Raw genomic sequence first — 23,124 nt, 5'->3', positions numbered from 1 at the left:
CCTAGACCAACCCGCTCGGTACAATTTGGTGATCACTGACTGATGATCGTTTCAATTTAGGTGCGCAGACGTTAGAGCGGGATTTAAATGCCAAATCTCAAACGAAACGGTTCCATGAGGGCAGGCGCGCAAAACGCCTCGTCTAAAGGTAAGGAACTGTAGTGTATTTATTGTAATTACTGTAATCTGTTGTGCACACCACAGCCGTTCTTTCAGCAAAGTTCTTCAAAATACGGATAAACGTATTTGTCTAAAGCTTTCAGTACACACCTATTTAATACAAACTTCTGACTTTTTATTGCCAAAAAACAATTGTGTATTAAATGGTTGTAAGTATATGAAGTATTTATATGCTGGTGAAAATGTTTCGATAAACTCTCCATAACGAGTCACTGAAGTAATAAAAATAAAGATTAAGACGTTGAATGTTTATGAGGATTTCCGTCAAATAACATATGAACACCAATTTTGGTGTAAATATACACGCGACGTTCATACAAAACTGAAATCTCCAATCACACGTGATGAAATAAAAAAATGGTAAGGAAATAATTCCCACGCTCACACCGCAAACCCATATCAACATGAACTCATTTTCTGGATACAGAAGGAGGAAACTGAAATCGAGTTTCATAGCCTGTAATGGCTTATCTATCATTACGTCACGAAGATATACGAGCTAAAGGGGTACATCTCCAGCAATCTTCAACCCCGGCGTTACATGGGTGAGGTGAGCGGTCCTGTCAGCTTCGCGTACTCACGGCGGAGGGAGTCGGCATAGCGACTGGCTACGGGCTGGACGACCGAGGGGGCGGAGTTCGAGTCTGGGTAGGGTCAAGAATTTTCTCTTCTCCACTCCGTCCAGACAGAGTCTCGGGTCCACCCAGCCTCCTACACAAAGGAAACCGGGAGCTATTTCTAGGGGGATAAAGCGGCTGGGACGTGAAGCTGACCAATCACCTCCAACTAGAACCGAGGTCAGGAATACGTGATCTATACATCCACTCCCCCATACGCCTTCATGGCGTAGTACCTAATTAATTAAGCATAGGGACAACTTTACCCACGGAACAAGAAGACGGGGAAGCCCCCGAACCAGCCTCGACCAAAGGTCACGAAGGAAAACATTAGCTCCAGGTAGGAATGGAAACCAAAGCGTCTAATCTGTAACCTGTAACCGTAATGACTGTGCTATCCCGGCTCATTTCCGTTCAGTTCCACAACAATCTTCTTAATGGCTTCAAGACTATAAAGTGAGGAGAAAATTAGAATCTTCGAATTCGCTGTGAACAAAAAATAATCAAGCACCGATATACAGACCCGAAATCCCGTAAGGCCATCCAAATTATTTCGACAATACCGTAACCCTGCAAATTACACAACTGGATCACTTTCCACTATTGAAAACAATAATTTTGTTTCCAAATTAAATAAATACGTTCTCAGCAGCGTTGTCTCATAACGTGCAGCAGGGGGCGAAAGCTTGACATCGTCTACACGTCAGTACATCTGCATTCATCCATCTATGTAGGCCAGACACACCTGTGCGTTACTAGTATCCACAAGCAACATTTCAATTTCTCTCCACGAGCCTCTTTCCATTTTACGAACTAATTGCTACTATTTTCGACCCATTTTAGTGCGCCACTACTTGACACTGTGTATATCAAGGACTGTTTTGCTCCAGGTGAAACGATCTACGACCAGTAACACGTACACGGCCCATACTTAGAAGTGCCCCCCGAAACTCAAACGCAAGTACACACAAGTGAACTCTAGTGACGATCACCCCAAACTTGGTGACATACCAAGGCGGGGGATTCAACGCTCCTCTCAGAAAAAAAATAGCCCTTGGACCCGTGTTATCTACAGGGGGCCGAAGTACATACACCGTTATCGGCCATGGTGGTGATAAGGGGAAGACTGAGGAAGGGGTACGCCTGTGGTGCCATGGAAAACAGGAATAAGTAAAAAGACTGAACAAAATGAGACAGCCGCATCGCGATATTCTCTTCACTCTAAGGCTCAAGCTCAACTGGGCTGTGTCACTGAGGCGCAACGCTTTCCATTCAACGGAACAACGCAATATTGCGTTAAGCATGCTGCTGCCGTTTCTGCCCCTCGAAAGTGATGCCTAGTGACTTAACGCTCTTTTCCGTAACAGCACAGAAATCCACACTGTTATCTCTCCGGAAACAGGGACGGTGTGTAAATGTTAACTCAGTAATCTGTGTGCCAAAACTGGCCAGGACACGGTCTCTCAACATGCAGTTATCAAGTTCAAAAGCAAAGCCCAAGCGCCAACAACTTCCCTTTTGCGTTCTTAAGCCCCATGTCTACAAGTGCTTAACGCGATAGCAATTCCGGCCCTTCGATTTGCGAAAACTGTGTACCTCCAAGAGTACTTACACTTACGAGTAGAGGTGACGCAAAGAAACCTCAACAAAAGTGGGAGTTTCTAAAGTCGAACATTCCACATGGGAGCCGAACCGGGGGGGAGATGTTCCTACAGCTTTTCTGCTTCTCCAGCCAATCGCTGGATCCACAAGTAAAAACGGCTCGTACAGTCGCGAAACAACCAAAAACCACACCAATATATAAAACTCTATACAAAAGTAAATTCCAACGTAACGGTATCCCCAATGTACCAGTGGGAGTGCCTTCTGAATCTAGAATGAATTTCTTATGTCTCGGCAGAATTCGTTAAAACCCGAGCAAAACATGAATTGTGCTTACGAGTTCGGTAAAATGCCTGCCGATACAGCAATGAATATAAAACTCTGAAGAAATTACGCTCTTCTGGGTTGTAGCGCCGTGTAGTTTGCAGGAATATAACACTTCCATCTTCAGGGTCTACGAGCAAGCCATGCTAATAACCAGCAAAAGCAGACCGCTAGCTAAGCAAAGGCGGATGGAGGCGATGTTTCCTCCACGTCGGTACTTACTTACTCATGGAGCTGAGTCATTCTGGAGGAGCCGCCAATTCTGCAGCTACTCAAGAATTTCCCAGCATATTATGGAATCCGAAGGTTCATTACCGTGTTCACAAGAGCCTCTACTGGTCCCTATCCTCAGCCAGATCAATCCAATCCATACCATCCCACCCTATCTTTCTAAGATCCATTTTAATATTGTCCACCCACGTACGCCTTGGTCTTCCCAGTGGTCTCTTTCCTTCTGGCTTTCCTAGCAATATCCTATCCGCATTCGTCTCCCCCAATCGTGCTACATGCCCTGCTCACCTCATCCTCCTTGACTTGATCATTCTAATTATACTTGAAGAAGAGTACAAATTGTGAAGCTCCCCATTATGCAGTTTTCCGAATTGCACGAAACAATACCTCACTCTTCAGTCACTGCTGTGAGAACCTCAAAGTCAGCATTTCAGAATCTACTTAGACTATTCCGGACGGCGAACATGAGACTGAATATGCTCCAGATTAGCGAATGGCGCTATAAACGATCTCGTAACTGTGGCATAAACCAAATTCGGCAGACCCACCTCAACGAGTCTGGTTATAACTGACTGTTGCAAAGAAACGGAGGCGAAAGGGGCGACATTCGCATTAAATTAACACTGCCAAAGGAAACTCACTTCGTCCTCCTCGACCACCCTCCCCATTAGAAACACGGCGAGACAGGGGTGAATGCAAACCCTGTCAGAAGGGTGGGGAGCCGACTATGTCCCGCAGGATCGATATGGGGATAACTGCAGGTCAATGCCCCTGAATGACGTCACGTGTTTGGGGGCCATGTTCCAAGATGAATCCTCCAGCTCACGAGGGCTGAGAGCCCACGCGGTAATCACATGGCTTCAAGTAATATTATGACGGCCAGAGCCGCTGTCGCTCTGCGTGCAAAGACCAACCGGCCGCTTCTTCGTGGGATGCAGTAAATTTATCTTCACACTGTGGCCACACTTGAGTTAAATCTTCACCTGCAGATAACAAAGATGAATTTTAAATATGCATCATTAAGGAAACTTAGACATGGGCACTCAAGACGAGTAACCATCCTTTCGAGTTCCATTAAAGAACTGTGAACGAATATATGAAGGCTGTCTAGTGAACTATTTCTTGATGTACTGTCATAATGGAAATTATTAAAAATCAAGTCTTCGGTCGCGGACTCCCCCCCCCCAGTCCGTATACAATCGAAGGAACATTTGCCAAATTTGCCCCCGTGTAGGGGCAAGATTTTTCTCTCGCCCAGAGTGTCCAGACCGGCTCTGGAGTCTACCCAACCTCCCATCCAATGGGTACCGGGAGCGATTCCCCCGAGACTAGAGCAGCTACAGCGTGACGCTGACCAATCACCTTAATTAATTAAAACACAGGGGCAATTTTACCTTCTACCTGTACAAAAGAATGGCTGCATTCGAGATTCGGGAAGTTCTGCCTTTTGTGATGAATCGCCGTGTATTCCAGTAAAAACCGACGCTTCTAACTTCAGGGTCTAAGTGCACACTTTTCAGTTTCTTGCCTGGCTTACGCTTCAACCCTAAAGATCGAGGCGATATACGCCTCCGAAACGTCGGGTTGACTTTCAATGGACTACACGGATTTACGTCCCCAAAGACAGTCTACATATAATCGTATTTAAGGCAATGTCTCTAACAAAATCAGCGTCGGTTGTGTCACTTTAAAAAATCAGATAAAAATCAAGCATTGGAGAATTGTCTCAAACAGCGCTTGGGCGGACATCTCACTGAACCCACGGTGGAGGTCACTAGACCAGACATTCCTGCACTAACTCGATCAAAACTTGGTATTCACGGCAATAAATTCCCTGCATTTCTTACCTGTCAAGGCCACGACTACCATCATCTAGGCCAACACAGAAATGTAACCTTACGAACACCGCAGAAGCCAATAAAAATGCCGAGTCGTGGACACGTGACAGCTACATCCACTAACTAAAAACTAAGCGACCAAACAACCACCCAACTCCAGGGAATCGAGTCCTTGAGAAGCCACTAGTTGCACAGCTCCTCAAGAATTTCCCAACATTTCGTGAAGGTCTGAAGGTGCATTGTCGTGTTCACAAAGGCACTTCACTGGTCCCTATCAATAGCCAAACGAACCCAGTCCTACCACCCCAAACTATTTCTCTTAAGATCCATTTTAATATTATCCTCTCGCCTACATCCAGGTCTACCTTTCGGCCTATTTCCTTCTGGCTTCCCCCTCTCTTCCGTGCATTTCACTTAGTGGGGGGTGGAGTCCAACTGCGTCCACTCGGCACGGCGGCCACCGATTGGCCTATTGTAGCCTGCCCCGGGTGATTATGATGATGGAGAATTTGGTGGAATGAAGATTGGCAGGGGAAACCGAAGTACTCGGCCAAAATCCGCCCCAGCGCCACTATGTCCACAACAAATCTTACCTGACCAGTCCCGGGATCGAACCCGGGCCGCCGCGGTGGGAAGCCACACACTAACCGCTTGAACTATGGCGCGGCCCTCTCCAGTGCATGCTACGTGCCTTGTCCACCACATAATTCTAATTATATCTAGAGAAGACTACAAGTTATGAAGTTCCTGAATACACATCCCCCCCCCAGCTTCCTATTTCATCCCTCTTCGGTCCAAATATTCTCCTCAGCACCCTGTTCTCAAACACCCTGTCTATGTTCTTCCCTGGCTACATCAATTGCGAATTAAGATTTCTGGTGGTAAGTTTCGAACTAAGAACTAGAAGCGGAAGCAATAAACATAACTGATTAAAAATGCATGTCACTGAATTACAAACGAGGCTATACGCGTATGCAACAACAAACCTCCAACCTCTGAGGGTTCTCAACGCGATAGGCAAGTATCGTGGATTTCGTACAATTAGGCATATACTGTACCTCCTCATTACACTGCACGGCACATATTTCAATTACTTTGATTTATATCTCATTGAATACGAGATGTATCGGAAAGTTCCCGAACTCTTATCGTCAACTTCCGGGGTGAAAGATGACAGGGGAGGCCAAGGCCTATTGCATCAGTCTGCCACGTGTCACCGCGCTGTGAACACACATTGCTTTCATACGAGTGGTTTTCCGACTTCGTGTTTAGTTTTGTCTGCGATGGTTGGCAAATTCGAGCAACGTGTCTGCATCAAGTTTTGCGTGAAGCTCGCTGCCGAAACCCTTGGAATGCTTCGTGGGGCTTTTGGAGAACGTTCTTCAAGCCGGACAGCGGTTTTTGAATGGCATTCACGTTTCAAGACCGATCGAGGGTCAGTTGAAGTTGACAAACGGTCAGGGCGACCAAGCACCAGCAAAACGACAGAAAAGTTCAGAAAAAAATCCAAAACTCATCCACGAAGACGGTCGCTGAACAATCTATGAGCTCTCAAACACCGCTGAGATGAGTTACAGAGTTTGCCAGGGGATCTTAACACAAAATTTTAACATGGCATTTCACCTGGTGAACGAGGTACGTCCTTTGTTTACACGACTGCAATACCTCCCCGTGTACTTAGAACACAAGAGAAAAGGTGAGACCCTGTGGGTCTCATACTGGCAATCCCTGTCTAATAAACTGGACAGGATAGGCGCGGTCTGTACAGGAGCACAAGTTTCCACCTGTGACCTCTGCTTCACCCTGCCACTCTACCGCCCGATTCATGCTGAACCCCTTATGAAAGTATACTTATATGACGTCAATCTTCACGAAAACAGAAAAGGGCCGTACAAAATTCTTTAAGGACCTCTAACGTCAAATTTCATGAAAATTCGGCCACTGGTCCTCGAACTGAAACATGCGGACATGCGTCCAATTTATGAAAATCTCTTCTGCAAAACTGCGCACAAATTTACACCACTAATCGCTATAAACAGTATCAAAGCTTACAGGACCCTCCGTCCATTTCACATCATAACGCGCAACATTAACCTATCACACACCAACAAGCACAGTGGTCATAACAGGTGGAACAGAGTATACAATTCATGAAAATGAGGCCAAGGCGGAAGTCATGCATGGTACACTCTAAGCAAATAACACTGCGACCCCTCACACTTACACATACACACACATTTACTTATGTACAATGGTGCAAAGTCTTCCATGAACTTTTTAATAAATCCAGTTCTAAAAGTCCGACAGTATGCTACTACATCCTATACTGCAATAGACAAACCCAGTTCACGTGCCCAACACGTTTCCGTAAAATTCAGCCCTCAAGCGGCCTTTTTCAAACCAAAAACGTCGTGGCATTCCCACTGCGGCCCACAAACCGCAATACCAGCATCCTCCCTGTTTTAACAGCCCTAGTATCAGCACTATCACTGCTCCTTCCTGTACACACAAACATTCCCCCAGTCAGTCTTCACTCTGATCTCTGTGGATGTCTAGTTCCCTCTCCAAATTCACATCCTAGTGTTTGTACTGCTACTCTGCACAGTTCTGAGTTTACCTCACAGTCTGAACATGCAGAATAAGAGGTCTAATGTAACTCTTAGAAAAATAATTAACGTCTAATTCACTAGTTTGGTCTGAAGTCATTTCATTTAGAGGTGTTGAATACTCTTCTACAAACGCCGTATCTTAGAGAAAGGGGATCTGAGGGTGTGGACTTGTTCCCTCCGTCTGTCAGAACAGAGTACAGTGGCAAGCCCTTGTGACCATGACAACCAACCTTCACATTCTATGAGGGACAAGGAAGTTCTGGATTTGCTGAGAGACCATCAGCTTCTCAAAATGGAACCTAATACTCCATGAGTTGGGTTAGCTAACATTTCCACAAAAAAAATATATATCGTACTATTTTTATGGTGACGCAGTCAGTTGTAACTAGACATAAATTCAAACTTATAAGTAACCAAGTAAAAAATGAAGTATGTTCAAGCAGAGAAGGTGCATAAGCTTGAAAAGTATAATTTTCTGGGATGTGAGGCCATATAGTCTGGTAAACGTTTACTGACGTTACGGAGCAACATACTGCCTCCATCTTCAGGGCTGAAGAGTAAGCCAAGCAATCTGCAAACACGGAAGCATCTGCTTATTTCGTTTCCTGTTCGACCCTGAAGTTGGGGGGGGGGCACTGTGTTCTTCCGAAACATCATTAAACTTCTACCAGACTACACGGCATAACATCTTCTGTCACTGCCATGAGAACCCCTAATTTAATGCATAAAAATTTCATTAAAATTAAGAGCAGTATTCAAATCCATTTTAAATTTAATCATATGATACAGCTATGAAAAGAAGGGTCGCAAAACACACCGTACATTCCACATGCAAAGATCAGTTCAGATAAATCACACCACTTGGTAACAGAAAGATTAAAAGAACAATCCTATCTCAATTCCTTGCACTGATACACCTACTATACAAAGTACTATGATTTGGAAAAGGCCGAACCACAGCCATTCTTCTAATTAGCCAGTCTGCAATAAAACTATAGAAAGAGACTCGTTTTACAGAAACACAAAGCCCTTTTAGAGGTGGCTCTTACACAATTACATGCAGCAATGCTCGAAGGCAAATAAGCTCTCTCTCTCAAGCTGACACCAACAGTTCCAACTGGTGTTGGAACTGAGTGTGGAGCTGCTACCAAGACACAAGGCCTTTCCCAAGGTACTTTGCAACCAACAGCTATTTACAATGCAGTACAGTCACCACAAACAGCTACTAGACCCAATCAGGTCCTACTAATGCACTCCAACTGGGGGAAAAGAAAATCATTCTCTCTCCGATTAAGACACACAGTGTTCCTGAAACTACACCATGCACCTGTATCCTTGGTCTCACATTAACGTATTAACTCTGAAAACTCTCAACACCAATTCAAGTATGGTGGGGGAACCAAAAGTCCTTGAAGGGGGGGGGGATAAGCTTTCCCCATGCTTGATACAGTCTCATGCCAAGAAGATGTCAGGGCAGTGGAAATATAGCTCCACCATTCTATTTTGTAAGACTGCCTATTCAAGGCATATCTTTAACAGATTTTGGACAAAGTACATTGCCACATGTTAAGTCACAAATGCCATTTATGCAAGCACTCACTCTTCTATAGCTTCACTAGTCGTTGCCTAGTAACGGCTTTTCAACAAAGCAAATTCCCCCGCTTCTGTGTTCAACGGATAGCTGCTGGCTTACTGACTATTCCCTAGCAATGACAGACTCTTTAAGCTTTACAATTCCGGCTTTGAATGAAAATGTCACAATATGAAGCTGCTCTATCCCACAATTTAGAAACGTGTTTGGGTTGGAACCCATGACAGGCAAGTTCAAGAGGCAGACACAAGGTCACTCCAGCCACAGCCATCACAAATACCAGAACATAGAAGAAAAATTCATGATGAGCTCAGCAGACATCACTGATGATTCAGTGATTTTTCAAAAGAAAAGAGAAGAAAAACTTGTGTAGAGTCCTGATTGGACCGCGAAAAGTGACTGGAGAAGGGGGGGGGGCTTAAGGTGGGTAAAGTACATGTCCCCTCACCACTGCCTAATACCAAGGTTATGATTGCATGGAACCGTACTTCTCTGCCCCTGTGAGCATTCACAGAATGGTACAAGCGCACCATAAATATGAGCCCACAAGCGCAGGAATGAGGCAAGTGAGACAGCAAAGTATTGCACTGCTCTGCAAGCTGGTAACGAGCAACATATGGCTGAATGTATTTACTTCAGAACCAAGATAAAGACATCCCCATAACGGTGTTCGGACTGACAGAAATCAAAATATGTGCATTACAGAATAAAGGTGAGGCATGTATGAGCACTCGAGACAAATGTCAAAGTACGAACCATGGCACTTTTCAGCAAGCAAACGTCAATACTTGAGATTAAAACCAACAGTGAGAGTAGCACAAAAACATGCCTTTCTTGGAAGAGGCGGGGGGGGGGCTGGTCTTAAACTGCAAACTGTTGCAAGAGGGGGGTGAGGATGAGATGAAAATAGAACTTCTTAAACAGTAGGAATTAAAGCCTCAATTTCTGGCACAGAGGTGTTAATATACTGCCAGTAACTACATCAGGTTTCAGATCAATGCTTCCAATAATTCTGCAGAAATTGTTTTTCTTTTTTAATTTGGAGTTTGCAAAAAAAAGTACCTTACTGTTCAAATACTAATTCTTGATGCTGATTTTCTGGCATTACATTCCTAAAACTGAAATGAACAATTTGATGGGTAGGTTTTGCATTATCAGTATAATGCTTCATGCTGGTTTCTTGTTTCGCTTACTCCTTGATCCTGAGGACAGAGGCAACATGTTCCTCTGAAACGAGGGTTAACTTTCACTGGACTAGATGGTGTTATATCCCAAGAGACAGAATTCCTCATTACCACTGTTGTGAGAACCTCAAATCCTCCATTCCAAAACTTTAATGTAGAAAACTTTTGGAGTATCAAGTCCATAATGGATAATTACTCTGATAGGTGCACACCGCGTTACTGTTACGCTGCTTATAAACTGAAGGCACAGGAATCCAAACTAAATCCATTTCAATGGGTTATACAATCAAGTTTACAATCCGTGCCACACTAATATCCAAATCCTTCCACCAGAAGAACTACACTCACACTTGTGAAAACTTCATCCCAAGTACAAAAAAAAAACTAGGTGCATGATGATGTTTGATGAGTGTAGTTCTGCGATCTGGGTGCAAACAAGATTTCACGCAGTTTCTGGGATGGATCCACCAGAAAAAAAAAAGCATATTTACAAGAGGTATAAATTGTTTTCCGGACTGGCTGCAATTGTAAAGAGAAAGGCCCCAGGAGATGACAAACTGTCACCAAATCTGAGGCAGATGAAGTCGGATTGGCAAACAGAATCCAACCTAGCTTGCTGCCACACAGCAAAACTTCAGTGTTGAATCCATATTCCATTTATCAGGAAATTCTAATCACCATAACCCAAGAATCTGCAGGAAGCAACTGAACATATGAGAGAGAGAGACAGTATAAAACTGAAAGTGTTCAGGCTTCCTCCTTTGCTGAACATACAATAACTGACATAGTGCACCTGATAAACACTGCAGGTATTCCTCATGCCTATTTTGGAGGACAAGGCTCCTTATGACGCACTGTTCCAACAGAATACAGCACCTGCACATTTTCAGCAAGATGTAATGGGCTTCTTATAAAGCAAGTTCCCAGAAAAATTGACAAGCATGGGCAGGCTTACCAACACAGCACCTACTTCACCTGACCTTATTCCACTTGGGGGTACATCAAGGTTGCTGTGTGTGCCACCACTGTCAACTACTTAGCAGAAACATGCTCGCAGGATGAGAACTGCAGTTACTGCAGCAACCCTCACCATGCTTAACAACATAGGGGCTCAAACCGGCTGATTACAGGTATATCTGCCTCACAATCTGTGGTGCCCTCCATGAGCATCTGCAAACTGTAGGTCACATCTTGATCATCTAACCTACTCAACCATGTAGCCCCCCCCCTATGCCTTTCAGATCATTAAGCAGTGTTACAGTAAAATAGTACAGACTTCATGTGTACACCCTGCAATACACATACAAGCACCAGCAACAATAATTATACTACCTACTTTATCATAATAATATTTATATCAGTAATATTATACAACAACTCGGCTACAAGTTTCGACCTTGACAATCATCACCCAGCCATGACACACAGCTACAAAAAAAAATACATCAGAACATCAGGGCATGCAACATTAATCAACATACTATCAAACTGGATAGTGTAGTCAGTATAGCGACTAGCTACGGGTTGGACAACCAAGGCACCAGAGTTCGAGTCCTGGTGCAGTCAAGAATTTTCTCTTCTCCAAGTCATCCAGACTGGCTCTGGGATCCACCCAACCTCATAGCCAATGGATACTAGGTGCTTTACGCCTTTATGGCGTAGTACTTAACTAGTTAAATCAAACTATGCACCAAGGTTCCCATCAACCAATCAGCGGGCAATGCAGGGAGTGAGACATGACCAATGAGGCCTCGGAACTACCTGATGACACTAACAGTAACTTGTGCAGCATGCATGACAATTTTGGGCCCATAATAATCTAACAATTTTGTAATTTTACATACAACCATTTAAATTTACGTATAGCAGGAGCACCTGCTCAAATACTGACCCTGACTAGCAAGGCTGAATATAAGCTAAGTTACTCTATACTATTATTATATCCCCATGTGGAGATAGGTTAGAATATAAATACAGGGACCCAGCCCTCCAGGATGCAGTTGGAGACAAGGCTGATGTGCCTCTGTGAAAAAATTATTGTTGCAAAACCCAAAGAAGTGAAAACCAGAACAAATCTGGCAGAATCTACTAAAGAAGGCTAGGACTCAAAAAGTGTTGTTTTTGTTATTATCATCATTGACAGTACATATATGTGTACTAAACCCATAAAAAATTAATATCAGGATGTTCTAACATTCATTACTAATGGCCGCGCAATAGCACAAGCAGATTAGTCGCTGGCTTCCCACCGCAGCGGCCCGGGTTGAATCCTGGGTCTGGTCAAGTGGGATTTGTGGTGGACAAAGTGGCGCTGTGGCAGGTTTTCCCTGAGTACTTCAGCTTCCCCTGTCAATCTTCATTCCACCAACTGCTCCACAATCACCCTCACCCATCATCTGGGGCTGGTACAATAGGCCAGAAGTGGCCGCAGTACAAGGGACTTAGTCCTACCCCACTAGCAATAAAAGAAGAAAAAACATTCATTACTTCAGGAACTCTACAAATTCTACAAGCTTTCAAACATAATTTCAAAGAAAGCAAGACTGTGTGCGCGTCACAAATCATACTATGACAAGATGTATGTAAGCATGCATGTTTCACCAATCATGCTTAATGTTATCCAAAAGCAACATGTTAACAATTTACAAATGTCATCTTAAGTACCTACATAAGAAAATGTTCAATATAATTTTTACTTCTACACATGCAAGAATAAAGCAACACGCGTAGAAGAAAAAAATTATCACTTTTATATATAGCAATATCAGGTTGTACACTGATTTGGTATTTGTAAAAGTTCCAGTGTGTTGTTCCATGCAATGGCATGACTAATAATGTGAGAACATCCTGTAGCAGAGAGAATGTGTTTGCATGGCAAGCCCCCAGTAAAGAGCAGTCTGTCGACAACATCTCTGAGAATGCATCAGTCCTTGTAGAGACAACGTTTAATAAAGATAAGTCCCATATGTTCAATGGGAACTCTGGTATGGTGACAACAGAAATTAGCAGCTTTAAAACGATGCTGTAACAACCCATCTCTACACAGTGATGCCACACCCTAAAATACATTCTGGGCACAGCATAACAATCAGCATTAAAACAATTCATTTTGTCACACACCTCACACAATTACTAAGGCTTACTGTGTTCATTTGTATACTGATTTGTTCAATATCCCAAGTAACCAACATCAATAGAACACCTACACCTGACCTATATAGAAACTGGTATCACAGCAAACTTTGTTCTTGCTGTGAATTCCCTGAACAACAGTTTATCAACAAAAGCATAAAATGAACGTATAACTGGGAGGTATGTTTTCACACCTGGTCCAACTATGAACTACTATGGAGGCAGCAGACTCCTCCAAACTGTTGCTACCCATCAACCAACACTACACAGCATCACATTCAACAAGACCATAAACTTTACACCAGAAGCTGTCTGGTAAATCTTGTTTTGGTGCTTAATGGTTAAAATGGGAGCCACAACAGCTCATTTGGTATACAGACTAGTTCTGTATTTCAGCATCCTGTTGCAAATCTTCAATTAACGTCTTTGTGTATCACAGTCCATCAGTAATGCAACAATTGTTCTTTTTTATTTTTATTCCTATTCCATTTTCCCCTGATGTAGATTTCTAACATTTGGGAAGGGAACCACTTCACTGAAAGGAGTGACACTTTTGTTCTGATAAAATGATAACTGCTACTGATGTGGAATATAAACCTGTCTGTCCTGGGTGTAAGAAAGAATATCCTAGAAAACATTCTTAAAGGATTCCAGTTATTAATTACAAGCGTAGTAGTCATCAAAATAAAAAGCCTCTGGGCTTTGTGTATATCACATATGTGAGGGGCCTTTCAGAAAACTCATCTGGATACAAAGCATTCTACAATATTAAACGAAACTGGCCAAGTCAACAATACTGCAGAGGTTTCAAAAAACCAATGATCATGGTATAAAACATTTTGGTGAACTGAAGTACACATACTTAACAACACCGGCTTCAATTGCACACCTAAAAACTCCTTCTAAGTGGATCTATTGCAATGTTATAACACTGCTCTCATTCTCACAAATCACTTATATATAAAATAAAAATTAGCATTCCTCCTTTTTTCTCCCTTCTGAAAGAAACTACGGCTATCAGCAAAACAGAATAAAAGTGTACAAAAACACATACAACCACACAAATCAGACAGTACAAAATCTATTACATAAATCCAAGTCATTAATTTCATAATAAACTGTAAACAATCACACAATTTCACAAAATCTATCCCAAAATTTGTCAACTATATTACTTGAAACATTATACTTTTAATAATGTTGTATTTTAGCGTCCTGTTGCACTGATTTGTATCCATAATGTGTAAATATTAACCATCTTTTAGTGCATACAATTTCACTTGTCACTTCACGCTACATGTTTCGGCATCATTCTACCATCCGCAGGTGTATTAATCACGTCAAACCATTGCACTGCCTGCCATCGAGTGTCCATCTATAAAATGATATAAAATGTGTGTTCACTGTTGTTCAATAAGCAATACGTCCAGCAATACAATGCACGCAGCCACATAAGAAAGACACATCATAAGACACAGTATATACACAATTAGAACATAAGGGGAATGACTCCCATAACGGATGAATGGCATTACACAAGAGTTTGATGTATGGTGTGTGGGATGATGCATCTTAATGGATTTTAGTATATAAATTTTATTACTGAACGACGACAAACACACATTCTATACCATTTTATAAATGGACACTTGATGGCAGGCAGTGCAAAGGTTTGACATGATTAATACACCTGAGAATGGCAGAGTGATGCCAAAACATGTAGTGTGAAGCAACAAGTGAAATTGTATGCACTAAAAGACAGTTAATATATACACATTATGAATATACTTTTAAACACCTTTCAAACACGAGTGGCTACAGACACTATATGCATTTACTTACTTACTTACTTCTGGAGCTGAGCCCTTCTTGAGGAGCCAATTCTGCAGCTACTCAAGAATTTCCCAGCATTTTATGGACCCCGAAGGTTCATCACCATGTTCACAAGAGCCCCCCACTGGTCCCTATCCTGAGCAACATCAACCCAATCAATACCATCCCATCCTATCTAAGATCCATTCTAATATTGTTCACCCACCTACGCCTTGGTCTTCCCTGTGGTCTCTTTCCTTCTGGCTTTCCCACCAATATCCTATACGCATTCCTCTTCTCCCTAATTCGTGCTACATGACCTGCTCACCTCATCCTCCTTGACTTGATCATTCTAATTATATTTGGAGAAGAGTACAAGTTATGAAGCTCCTCATTATGCAGTTTTCTCCAACCTCCTGTGACTTCATCTCTCTTTGGTCCAAATATTCTCCTCAACACCCTGTTCTCAAAACACCCTCAGTCTATGTTCTTCCCTTAATGTCAGAGACCAAGTTTCACACCCATACAGAACCACGGGCAAAATTATAGATTTGTATATTCTAATTTTTATGTTTTTAGACAACAGACGAGAAGACAAAAGGTTCTGGACTGAATGGTAGCAAGCATTACCAGAGTTCAATCGCCTCTTAATTTCCTCCTGAACTACATGCATTACAAAACTAAAATAAATTGACATTAAAAGGCAGGCAGGAATTACAATTTACATTTAGTAGCAACACAGCATGAGCTCTGCCAATACTGCATAAGCCGAAGGCTCCTGTGCAGTCCGTGCCCATACCAGTAAACTCACTGCAAGCTACACATCTGCCCATATGTGGTATGTCTGCCCATGAGGCTTAAATCCGCAGTCAGAGTAGCAGCAAATATGTGTTTTGAAAGGAAACATGACAAAATACTTTTCAAAATCAATCTCTGAGTGTGTGCGTCCTCAAGTGAAGAACATGAAAAATAATCCCAATGTGGAAATACTGTAATAAAAATGTCTGGAGTACCACAAAAAACACTCGGGCAGTAGCCATTAACACGCTGTCACACTGTCACAATCTTCTTCCTACTCTGGAAGAGCAGAGTTCTTCTTCAGAACTGTCGTTCCCACACACATATAAATTGGTCAAAGTATGGTTGCCACTACGCGCAGTAAGACATTTACCACTGGTCATTAAGGAGTTTGGCACAAACAGCAGCAACGTCAGGCACCATAACAATCTTTCTCCATCATCATATAACCTAAGCCCCACAGAGCACCACTCAACTTCTATGCAAACTGTCAATTCTCTTCTCACAAACAGTAAGGTGAATACAGTCCCAACAAAAAAATAAGTAAACGTTTCAATCATCCGTTATTACTGATGATGATAAAAGTGTGAGGGAGAAATCTACTTCCCAGCACTTAATGGAGAATTTAGTACTAAAAGAACATCCCACAGACATATCATGTCACACATTTAACCGCCCAATCGTCAAGCAATGCTGTGTCCGAAATCCTATAATCACCAAACCTTCTGTAACATCCTATAATCACCAAACCCTCTGTAACACTATGGAAATCTCTTTATAAAAGGACTAACATTTTGTCCTCCTTACACACATTACATCATCAAATACAGATAACATAAAATTAACAGATTCTACCCAATCTTAAAACACAACCTAGTATCAGTACAGAAGCCCACATTTATGGAGCAGCATTATTGCAACTCAATAAATATCCAGCCACACTGTACACTCAAAGCTGGGTTACATACCATAAGCATTAAACAACTGTAGTCATATTATAAAACTAGACTATAGTTTGATCGTGATAACATATAAAAACACCAAAAATAAACTAAATTAATAGCAAAATATTTAGAACATATGACCTCAAACAAGCAGAAGATTGTAAATATGGTTGAAAACGCACCAATAAAAAAAATCCACTAGAGCATAAAGAATTTATCAGCAAGTATTGGAAATGAATGCACGGATTATTCCTACAAATAAAGCCAAATCTGATGAGCGCACAATAAATACGTGACACAGCATTAGGTTCGCCAACCGAACACTAGCCAACAACTTAATATTCCCAGTATTAATACAGAAGTCTTACCGGGCACACCCACATCAGTAAGAGTTATAGATGCGTGACATTAATTAGATATCTGGCATTCAATCAAATCAGTCCAAATCGATCCACAAATCAACGATCACTACACTACTGCGTAACAGTGATTAAATTTACATGACGGGCAATACCAACGAAACTGAATTGCATAACCTGACTGTTTATGTGGCAAAATTTGCGTAACGTGTGAATGGTACGACTAAGCTTACCGGTTGGTGAAGCTCCAATCGCTGTATCCAGGATGGGCACTGAAATTCTACTTTCTAACTGTTCACGAACTTACCACAACAAATTCTCACTACAAACATTAACTCATAAAAGGATACGTAGGTGCATGAGGGTAACGTTGAGAATATCCTTGAGTCTGTCCACTTTGATGTTTTCCCTTTTGAATGCTCATGGCAACGTGTGCTGAAATAAGTTTGAAGTCCTCATAGAAGGACCGTTCGTTTCGATATGAATGCTTCGTATAATCTCCTGTGAACCAAACAATCACGTGGGTTAACACAAACTTGAAAACCTGTGGGACTACTCAAAAAATATTATCAGACATAATGCAGGTTGAAATTGGCAGATGATTTAGGATAATTTATATTTAACAAACAACCAGCACCTTTTCTGGTTCTCGATGGAGATGACTTCGTACATTTCCGTAATACATTCGGTTACGGTCGAGTCGAGCGGTTGAAAGTCCGAAAATGGCGGCTCGTCTGGATATTTCAATGAATGTATTTTGAGTCTGTTAAATCACTAAACACGGTCTTCTCTTAGAGTTTTTTCACCGAATACATTGCTATTATTACACATATACTACTACATAAGACTATGTGAAATAAACAAAATATAAGCAATAAGAAAACAACTTCTTCAACAGGCCACCATACGAACGTTTCACGCAACTAGCACGGCATCTTTCGGAATTTGGGCAAGGAACTGCGTTCGTAAATAGCGCGGGAAAGAACACTATATTTCCATGTCCAAAACACGTAAAATATGTAAATAATGAATTTAAGTCCTAACAATACCATAGGAAATATACTGTATTACAATGAAACGCCCAAATGTCTTGAATAATTTACAAAAACTATTTTACAAAAAATAATGTACCACTGCAACTTCCTTACGCATGCAACATCTATTGGACAAATGGTGAAATACGTCAGTTGTGTGGGTGCTTTCTAGTATAGGGAATAATACGAGCATTTATTTTGTCAATGTTTGAGCGCTCACTAAACATACTCCATGCAAAGAGTATCGTTCACCCGCAGTGTGACCATTGACAACCTCCATGAACGATAACACAAAGTGCATGTCACAAACGACACGAAAGTAGGGTTAAGGAAGTTCAAGAAACTCTTAACAAAACTAACCTAATTGTAAAAAAAGAAAAACAGTATGACATCGCGAGGCCAAGCAGAGACTGAAAAATTAAGACAAAATTTGGAAGGCCAGTTGGACAGATTGGTTCAGCAATTAGCAGATTTGGAAGAATGCAAGTAAGAAAATTGAAGAGGGCAACGGAAGTTGAACCCTTATAATACGACTGCATGTAAATTAAAAGAACATTTCGGTTTAGGTAAAACAGAGGTAAGAAAATTAGGTTCTCGACTAAAGCAATGATGAATCCTCATCCTTTTTACAACAGAACGTTTTACAAAGTAAAATTATTTGCTTGAGATCTTAATTGTCAGTGAAGTACTCCCATAGATGATTTGTAGGTTAGGATTGGGATATCACAGTCAGTCTCTTATTCAGCTTATAAATATGAACTTCATACACAATTAACTCTACATTATATTACAATTTGATTCTCTTTTTATTATAACCAGAGATGATATTGATCCAAGTGAGTATGAAGAAACAAAAAGCGAAACAATGGAACAGTTGCAAGAATTCAATGAAAGTCTCTCCAAGATGATATCAGGTGATATGACACTGGTTGACCAGTTGGGATCCATGCAATTGGTAAGTGAATTATTAATGATCTATACAACAGAGCCTGCCAAAGAGAGTACAGTTCGATGATTGTGCACTCACACAAAACCTAATTTCCAGAATATAATATATTGTGTGCATATTTACATAGGCAACACAGGCAGCTATCAGTGCAGCTTTCCATACACCTGCTGTCATACGCATGTTTGCCCGCCGAGAACCAGATCTGTTACGGGAGCGGCTGGCCGAAGTTGACAGAGATGAACAACTTGGAAAACTTTCAGTCCAAGCTAGTACAAGAGAGAAAGTGAGCAAGACCTATAGTCAGTTATTTTCTCTTTTTCAAAATTCTATCGTTCTCAAATATCATGAAGATGGTTTATTCCATTTGTAATTCTGTTTCCACACACTTTGCCAGATATTGTTATTAGTATGCATCTAAAGATATAGTGCGAAACTGTTTTTTTATTGTTAAATATGTTAAGATTGTCATGAGACATAATTAGTACTTATAACAAAGACATATTTCATTCGCTGGCATGTAAGTCATAAACATGGTATACTGCTTCGAGCTCTTAGCACCATAAAATGTGTTTGCCTGAGATTAATACACATTATGGGACTCTCTGAAAGCACCATGTGCATGAAATGTGGAATCTTCCTACCACATACTTTGTCTGTACCCAGCTCTGGTTGGGCATAGAACAGACAACTTTGGTTCTGCACAGTTACAGCCGATAGATGTCAGGGCATGCGGGACAGTTTCATTGTAGCAATACAAGCTAGGCTCTAACAAGATCAGGGGCAGTAGCCAGTAGTGGTCCGAGTGTACAGTTTAAGTGAAGCAGTTGTCTCCATATGTCAACATAACAGAAGATTAATAAACAACGTCCACTTTGCATATTGTAAATAATCTCTGGCTCAGAGATATTGCGTTTTTTGGACTTTATCCATCGTCCTGGTTTTTAAGATAACTAAGAAAAACACGATGTTTCGGAAACTGGATCCGTTTCTCTGGCTGTTTGCTGCCCAGTTATTCTTCAGTGTTAAAATAATCTGTGAACATTTCTGCAGACATGTTTCACCTCGACTTGTGATCGTAGCTTCACTGTTTACTGTGGTTAGTATAAGATGCTTGAGCCCAAGTATTATAAAGCTGGCCCCTAAAATTTAAAATAATTTCTTCACCCCTGGTCCATATAGCCTGTGTGATTGCAGACTGAGATATTGAGTGCCCTGCGACAGTTAGAGGAACGTCTGTCACCAGCTGAACTGAAGTTCCTGGAGCAGCAATTATCGTCTAGTCTTGAGAATACAGGAAAGCAGTTTGTCCGTGTCAGCGATACACTGGGTGAGGACACAACATTAATTGCCTAGTATAGCCACTGGAAGACCAAAGTTTAATCACAAGTCACAGTTCTTCATTTCTCAAACCATTAGGCCGTTCCAGTGGTCTTACTGAAAGATCTGAGCACATCCTCTCTTCATACTTTTGTCAAACAAAAAATACTGCATCAGTAAAACATTATTATACTAGAAACACACTGAATCAAAATTCACCCATGTTCACTGTTTCCACACAAAAATATCAGTCACATCGGACCTTCTTTTTTTTCACACTGTCTGATATGATGTCCCTGCAATGTTACAGAAGCGGGAGAAAGAGCATTGGAGATGGCTCGGTCTGAGGTCCGAGCAGTGAACCATTTTTGAAAGAAACAGCTATGGAGCTTACTGTCCTGGTTGCAAGATGGTTCTTCAAAAATGTCCACAATACAGAATTGGTTCTTCTAGAAAAAAAGATTGGATGTTCAGTTAGTTAAATTTACAGATTGATGTGGCAAACAAGTAGTTAAATTTACAGATTGATGTGGCAAACAAGCAAGACCCAGTACAGTTATTGAGTTCTTGGACATTACCCATCATCCTGTTCTCAATTTAAAACACAGTGTGTTGGAGACTGGACTCTTATCTCCATCCTTAGGTCGACTCAGTTTGGCCCAGTCGATAGAGCTACTCCGTCCCTGTCAAGGTCTGGAGATGGGGACTAGCTCCATCGATTGGGCCCAACTCAGTTGGTTTTTACCTAAGGACAGAGATAGAATCCAGTCTCCAAAATGTTATGTTAAAAAAAGGACGATGGATAATGTCCAAAAACTCAATAAATGTATTAATATACCATCGTCACAAACTTCTGGATCTTAAGTATGCAAGATCCATTTTAAAAAGACATTTTCAAAATACACTTTGTATTGGTATGTTTTGTACTAAGGATGACATATTGTTCCATTGGTCTCTTCAGAAATAAAGTGGTGGACAAAGTATATAATGGCCTATAATACAACCCTTTAAGCATAGAAAAGCCCCACAAAACTGTGGGTTTTCTTACATGTGAAACATAAAAAGCAGACCTTATATCCTTAAAATGCTGTTTTGACAAACAGTTGCTATGCATTGCTCAACTCCCACCACAATTATTTCTAATTTAAACTCATGTCTAGTGCACATTGTAAGATAGGAATTATAATTAAATCTGCGATGGGATAGCATGACAACAATTAATGTAACTTCAGACTTTACCCCACATCCATTTGCAACAGCTGATCCAGAATAAACAAACAACAGAGCTATGTGACATTCCAGGTAACTACCAGTAGGGGAGTTAATAGCACAATGTTCTGTGATTGTTCATAACAAGCCTCATGCACTACTAAATTAATTTCTTTTAAGTTGTCTTATCTGGTGAACACAGTTCTATATTTAAATTTTCAATTTAAATTTGGGGGTCATCTTATATGCCACTATATACAGTGTGTAACAACTGAAACCATTTTATCTGCTGTCACATTTTATTACATATTAATAATAGGTCTATTATTATAAATGTACCAGTATATACCTTCCCTTATTATTAATGTTTAACCATTGTGCTTCTTCCTTGCAACAGAAACATAAATTAAAGGAACATGAATCTAACAAAGCAGTACGTTACATTGAACATCAACTGCATTTAAATAATTTATTGCAATTATTGCTTATAATACAAGACATGTATGTAACTTAGCCATACCAAAGCAAGGAGTGCTACAGTTCACTGGTTTAAATACATTCAGTGCCCACTGATCAGATCATAACCCGATTTTCTAGGTTTCTTCAGCAACATGGAGATCACTGATAAACGATTATGTTTGCCCATTGTAATTAAATGTGTACATATACTACCACAGCCAATAAGTTCATGGAATGGCCACAAAGCATTGTACAGGAATTTACTACCAGTATGTTTCAGAAATGTTTTCAACAGCTGTATCACGTTGGCAGACTTGTATAGCGGCCAAAAGCAACTATTTTGAGGGCCAATGTGGATCTGCGTAAGTGTATGTGAATACCTTGTAATATGATGAGATAAAACCACATTCCACGAACTTAATGTCTCTACCATGTATATATATTATCACTGAGACTTCATGGACTGTTAATTTGCTGCTGTACTGTACTAAGTTCAGGAAACAGCAATCTACAGGACTCATTACAGACGATGTTACCAAACCTTTTCCAAAACGTTTTTTCTTTTTCATTTTTATCAACATACACTGTTCTGTATCTTTAGAATCATAGAAGTTTCAATTTGGATACACAGACCATTAACGTTAATTTTTTGTCTTGAAACATCGATATTTATATTGGATTTGAGATTCTAATAGCAGTGCTTATGAAGAATTCTTCTGGAATATAACGCTATGTAGTCCAGTGAAAGTCAGCTGACAGTTCCAAGGAAAATATTACCTCCATCTTCAGGCCTGAAGAGTAAACCAAGCAAGAAACCAGAATGAAACAGGCAGCAAGCCACGATGAAGAGGGAGGCAGTAGTTTCCTTCAAGATGTCAACTGTCTTTCAGCAGACTACATGGTGTTATATCCCAGAAGACAGAATTCATCAGTAT

At 41.1% G+C, this 23,124-nt stretch overlaps 2 protein-coding genes across 3 annotated transcripts in view; one reads left to right on the top strand and one right to left on the bottom strand.

Moving 5' to 3' along the window:
* LOC111873593 (eukaryotic translation initiation factor 4 gamma 3) overlaps positions 1-18,142 on the bottom strand; it is a 133,247-nt gene extending 115,105 nt beyond the window's left edge. The window contains exons 1-2 of one of the 2 annotated variants that reach the window (XM_023868430.2): positions 17,859-18,142; positions 17,572-17,722 (exon numbers count right to left, since the gene is read on the bottom strand). In XM_023868430.2, coding sequence (XP_023724198.1) covers positions 17,572-17,645 — 74 coding nt within the window. In that variant the 5' untranslated portion in view covers positions 17,646-17,722; positions 17,859-18,142. Of the gene's footprint in view, positions 1-17,454; positions 17,543-17,571; positions 17,723-17,858 lie in introns of those variants that run through there. The other variant, XM_023868432.2, reaches the window with a different exon arrangement.
* A 395-nt stretch (positions 18,143-18,537) lies between these two features.
* On the top strand, positions 18,538-21,352 carry LOC111873588 (protein LZIC). The gene is made up of 5 exons (XM_023868421.2): positions 18,538-18,741; positions 19,075-19,210; positions 19,332-19,487; positions 20,399-20,531; positions 20,832-21,352. The coding sequence occupies exons 1-5, from the start codon at positions 18,641-18,643 to the stop codon at positions 20,891-20,893; spliced, it is 588 nt and encodes a 195-aa protein (XP_023724189.1). The 5' UTR covers positions 18,538-18,640; the 3' UTR covers positions 20,894-21,352.
* Positions 21,353-23,124: the final 1,772 nt, after the last annotated feature.

The sequence above is a fragment of the Cryptotermes secundus genome, unplaced genomic scaffold (assembly GCF_002891405.2).
Source record: "Cryptotermes secundus unplaced genomic scaffold, Csec_1.0 scaffold631, whole genome shotgun sequence".
In the NCBI taxonomy this organism is placed as follows: domain Eukaryota; kingdom Metazoa; phylum Arthropoda; class Insecta; order Blattodea; family Kalotermitidae; genus Cryptotermes; species Cryptotermes secundus.
The sequence above is the reverse complement of the archived record's forward strand: the minus strand, read 5'-3'. Positions and strand labels throughout refer to the sequence as shown.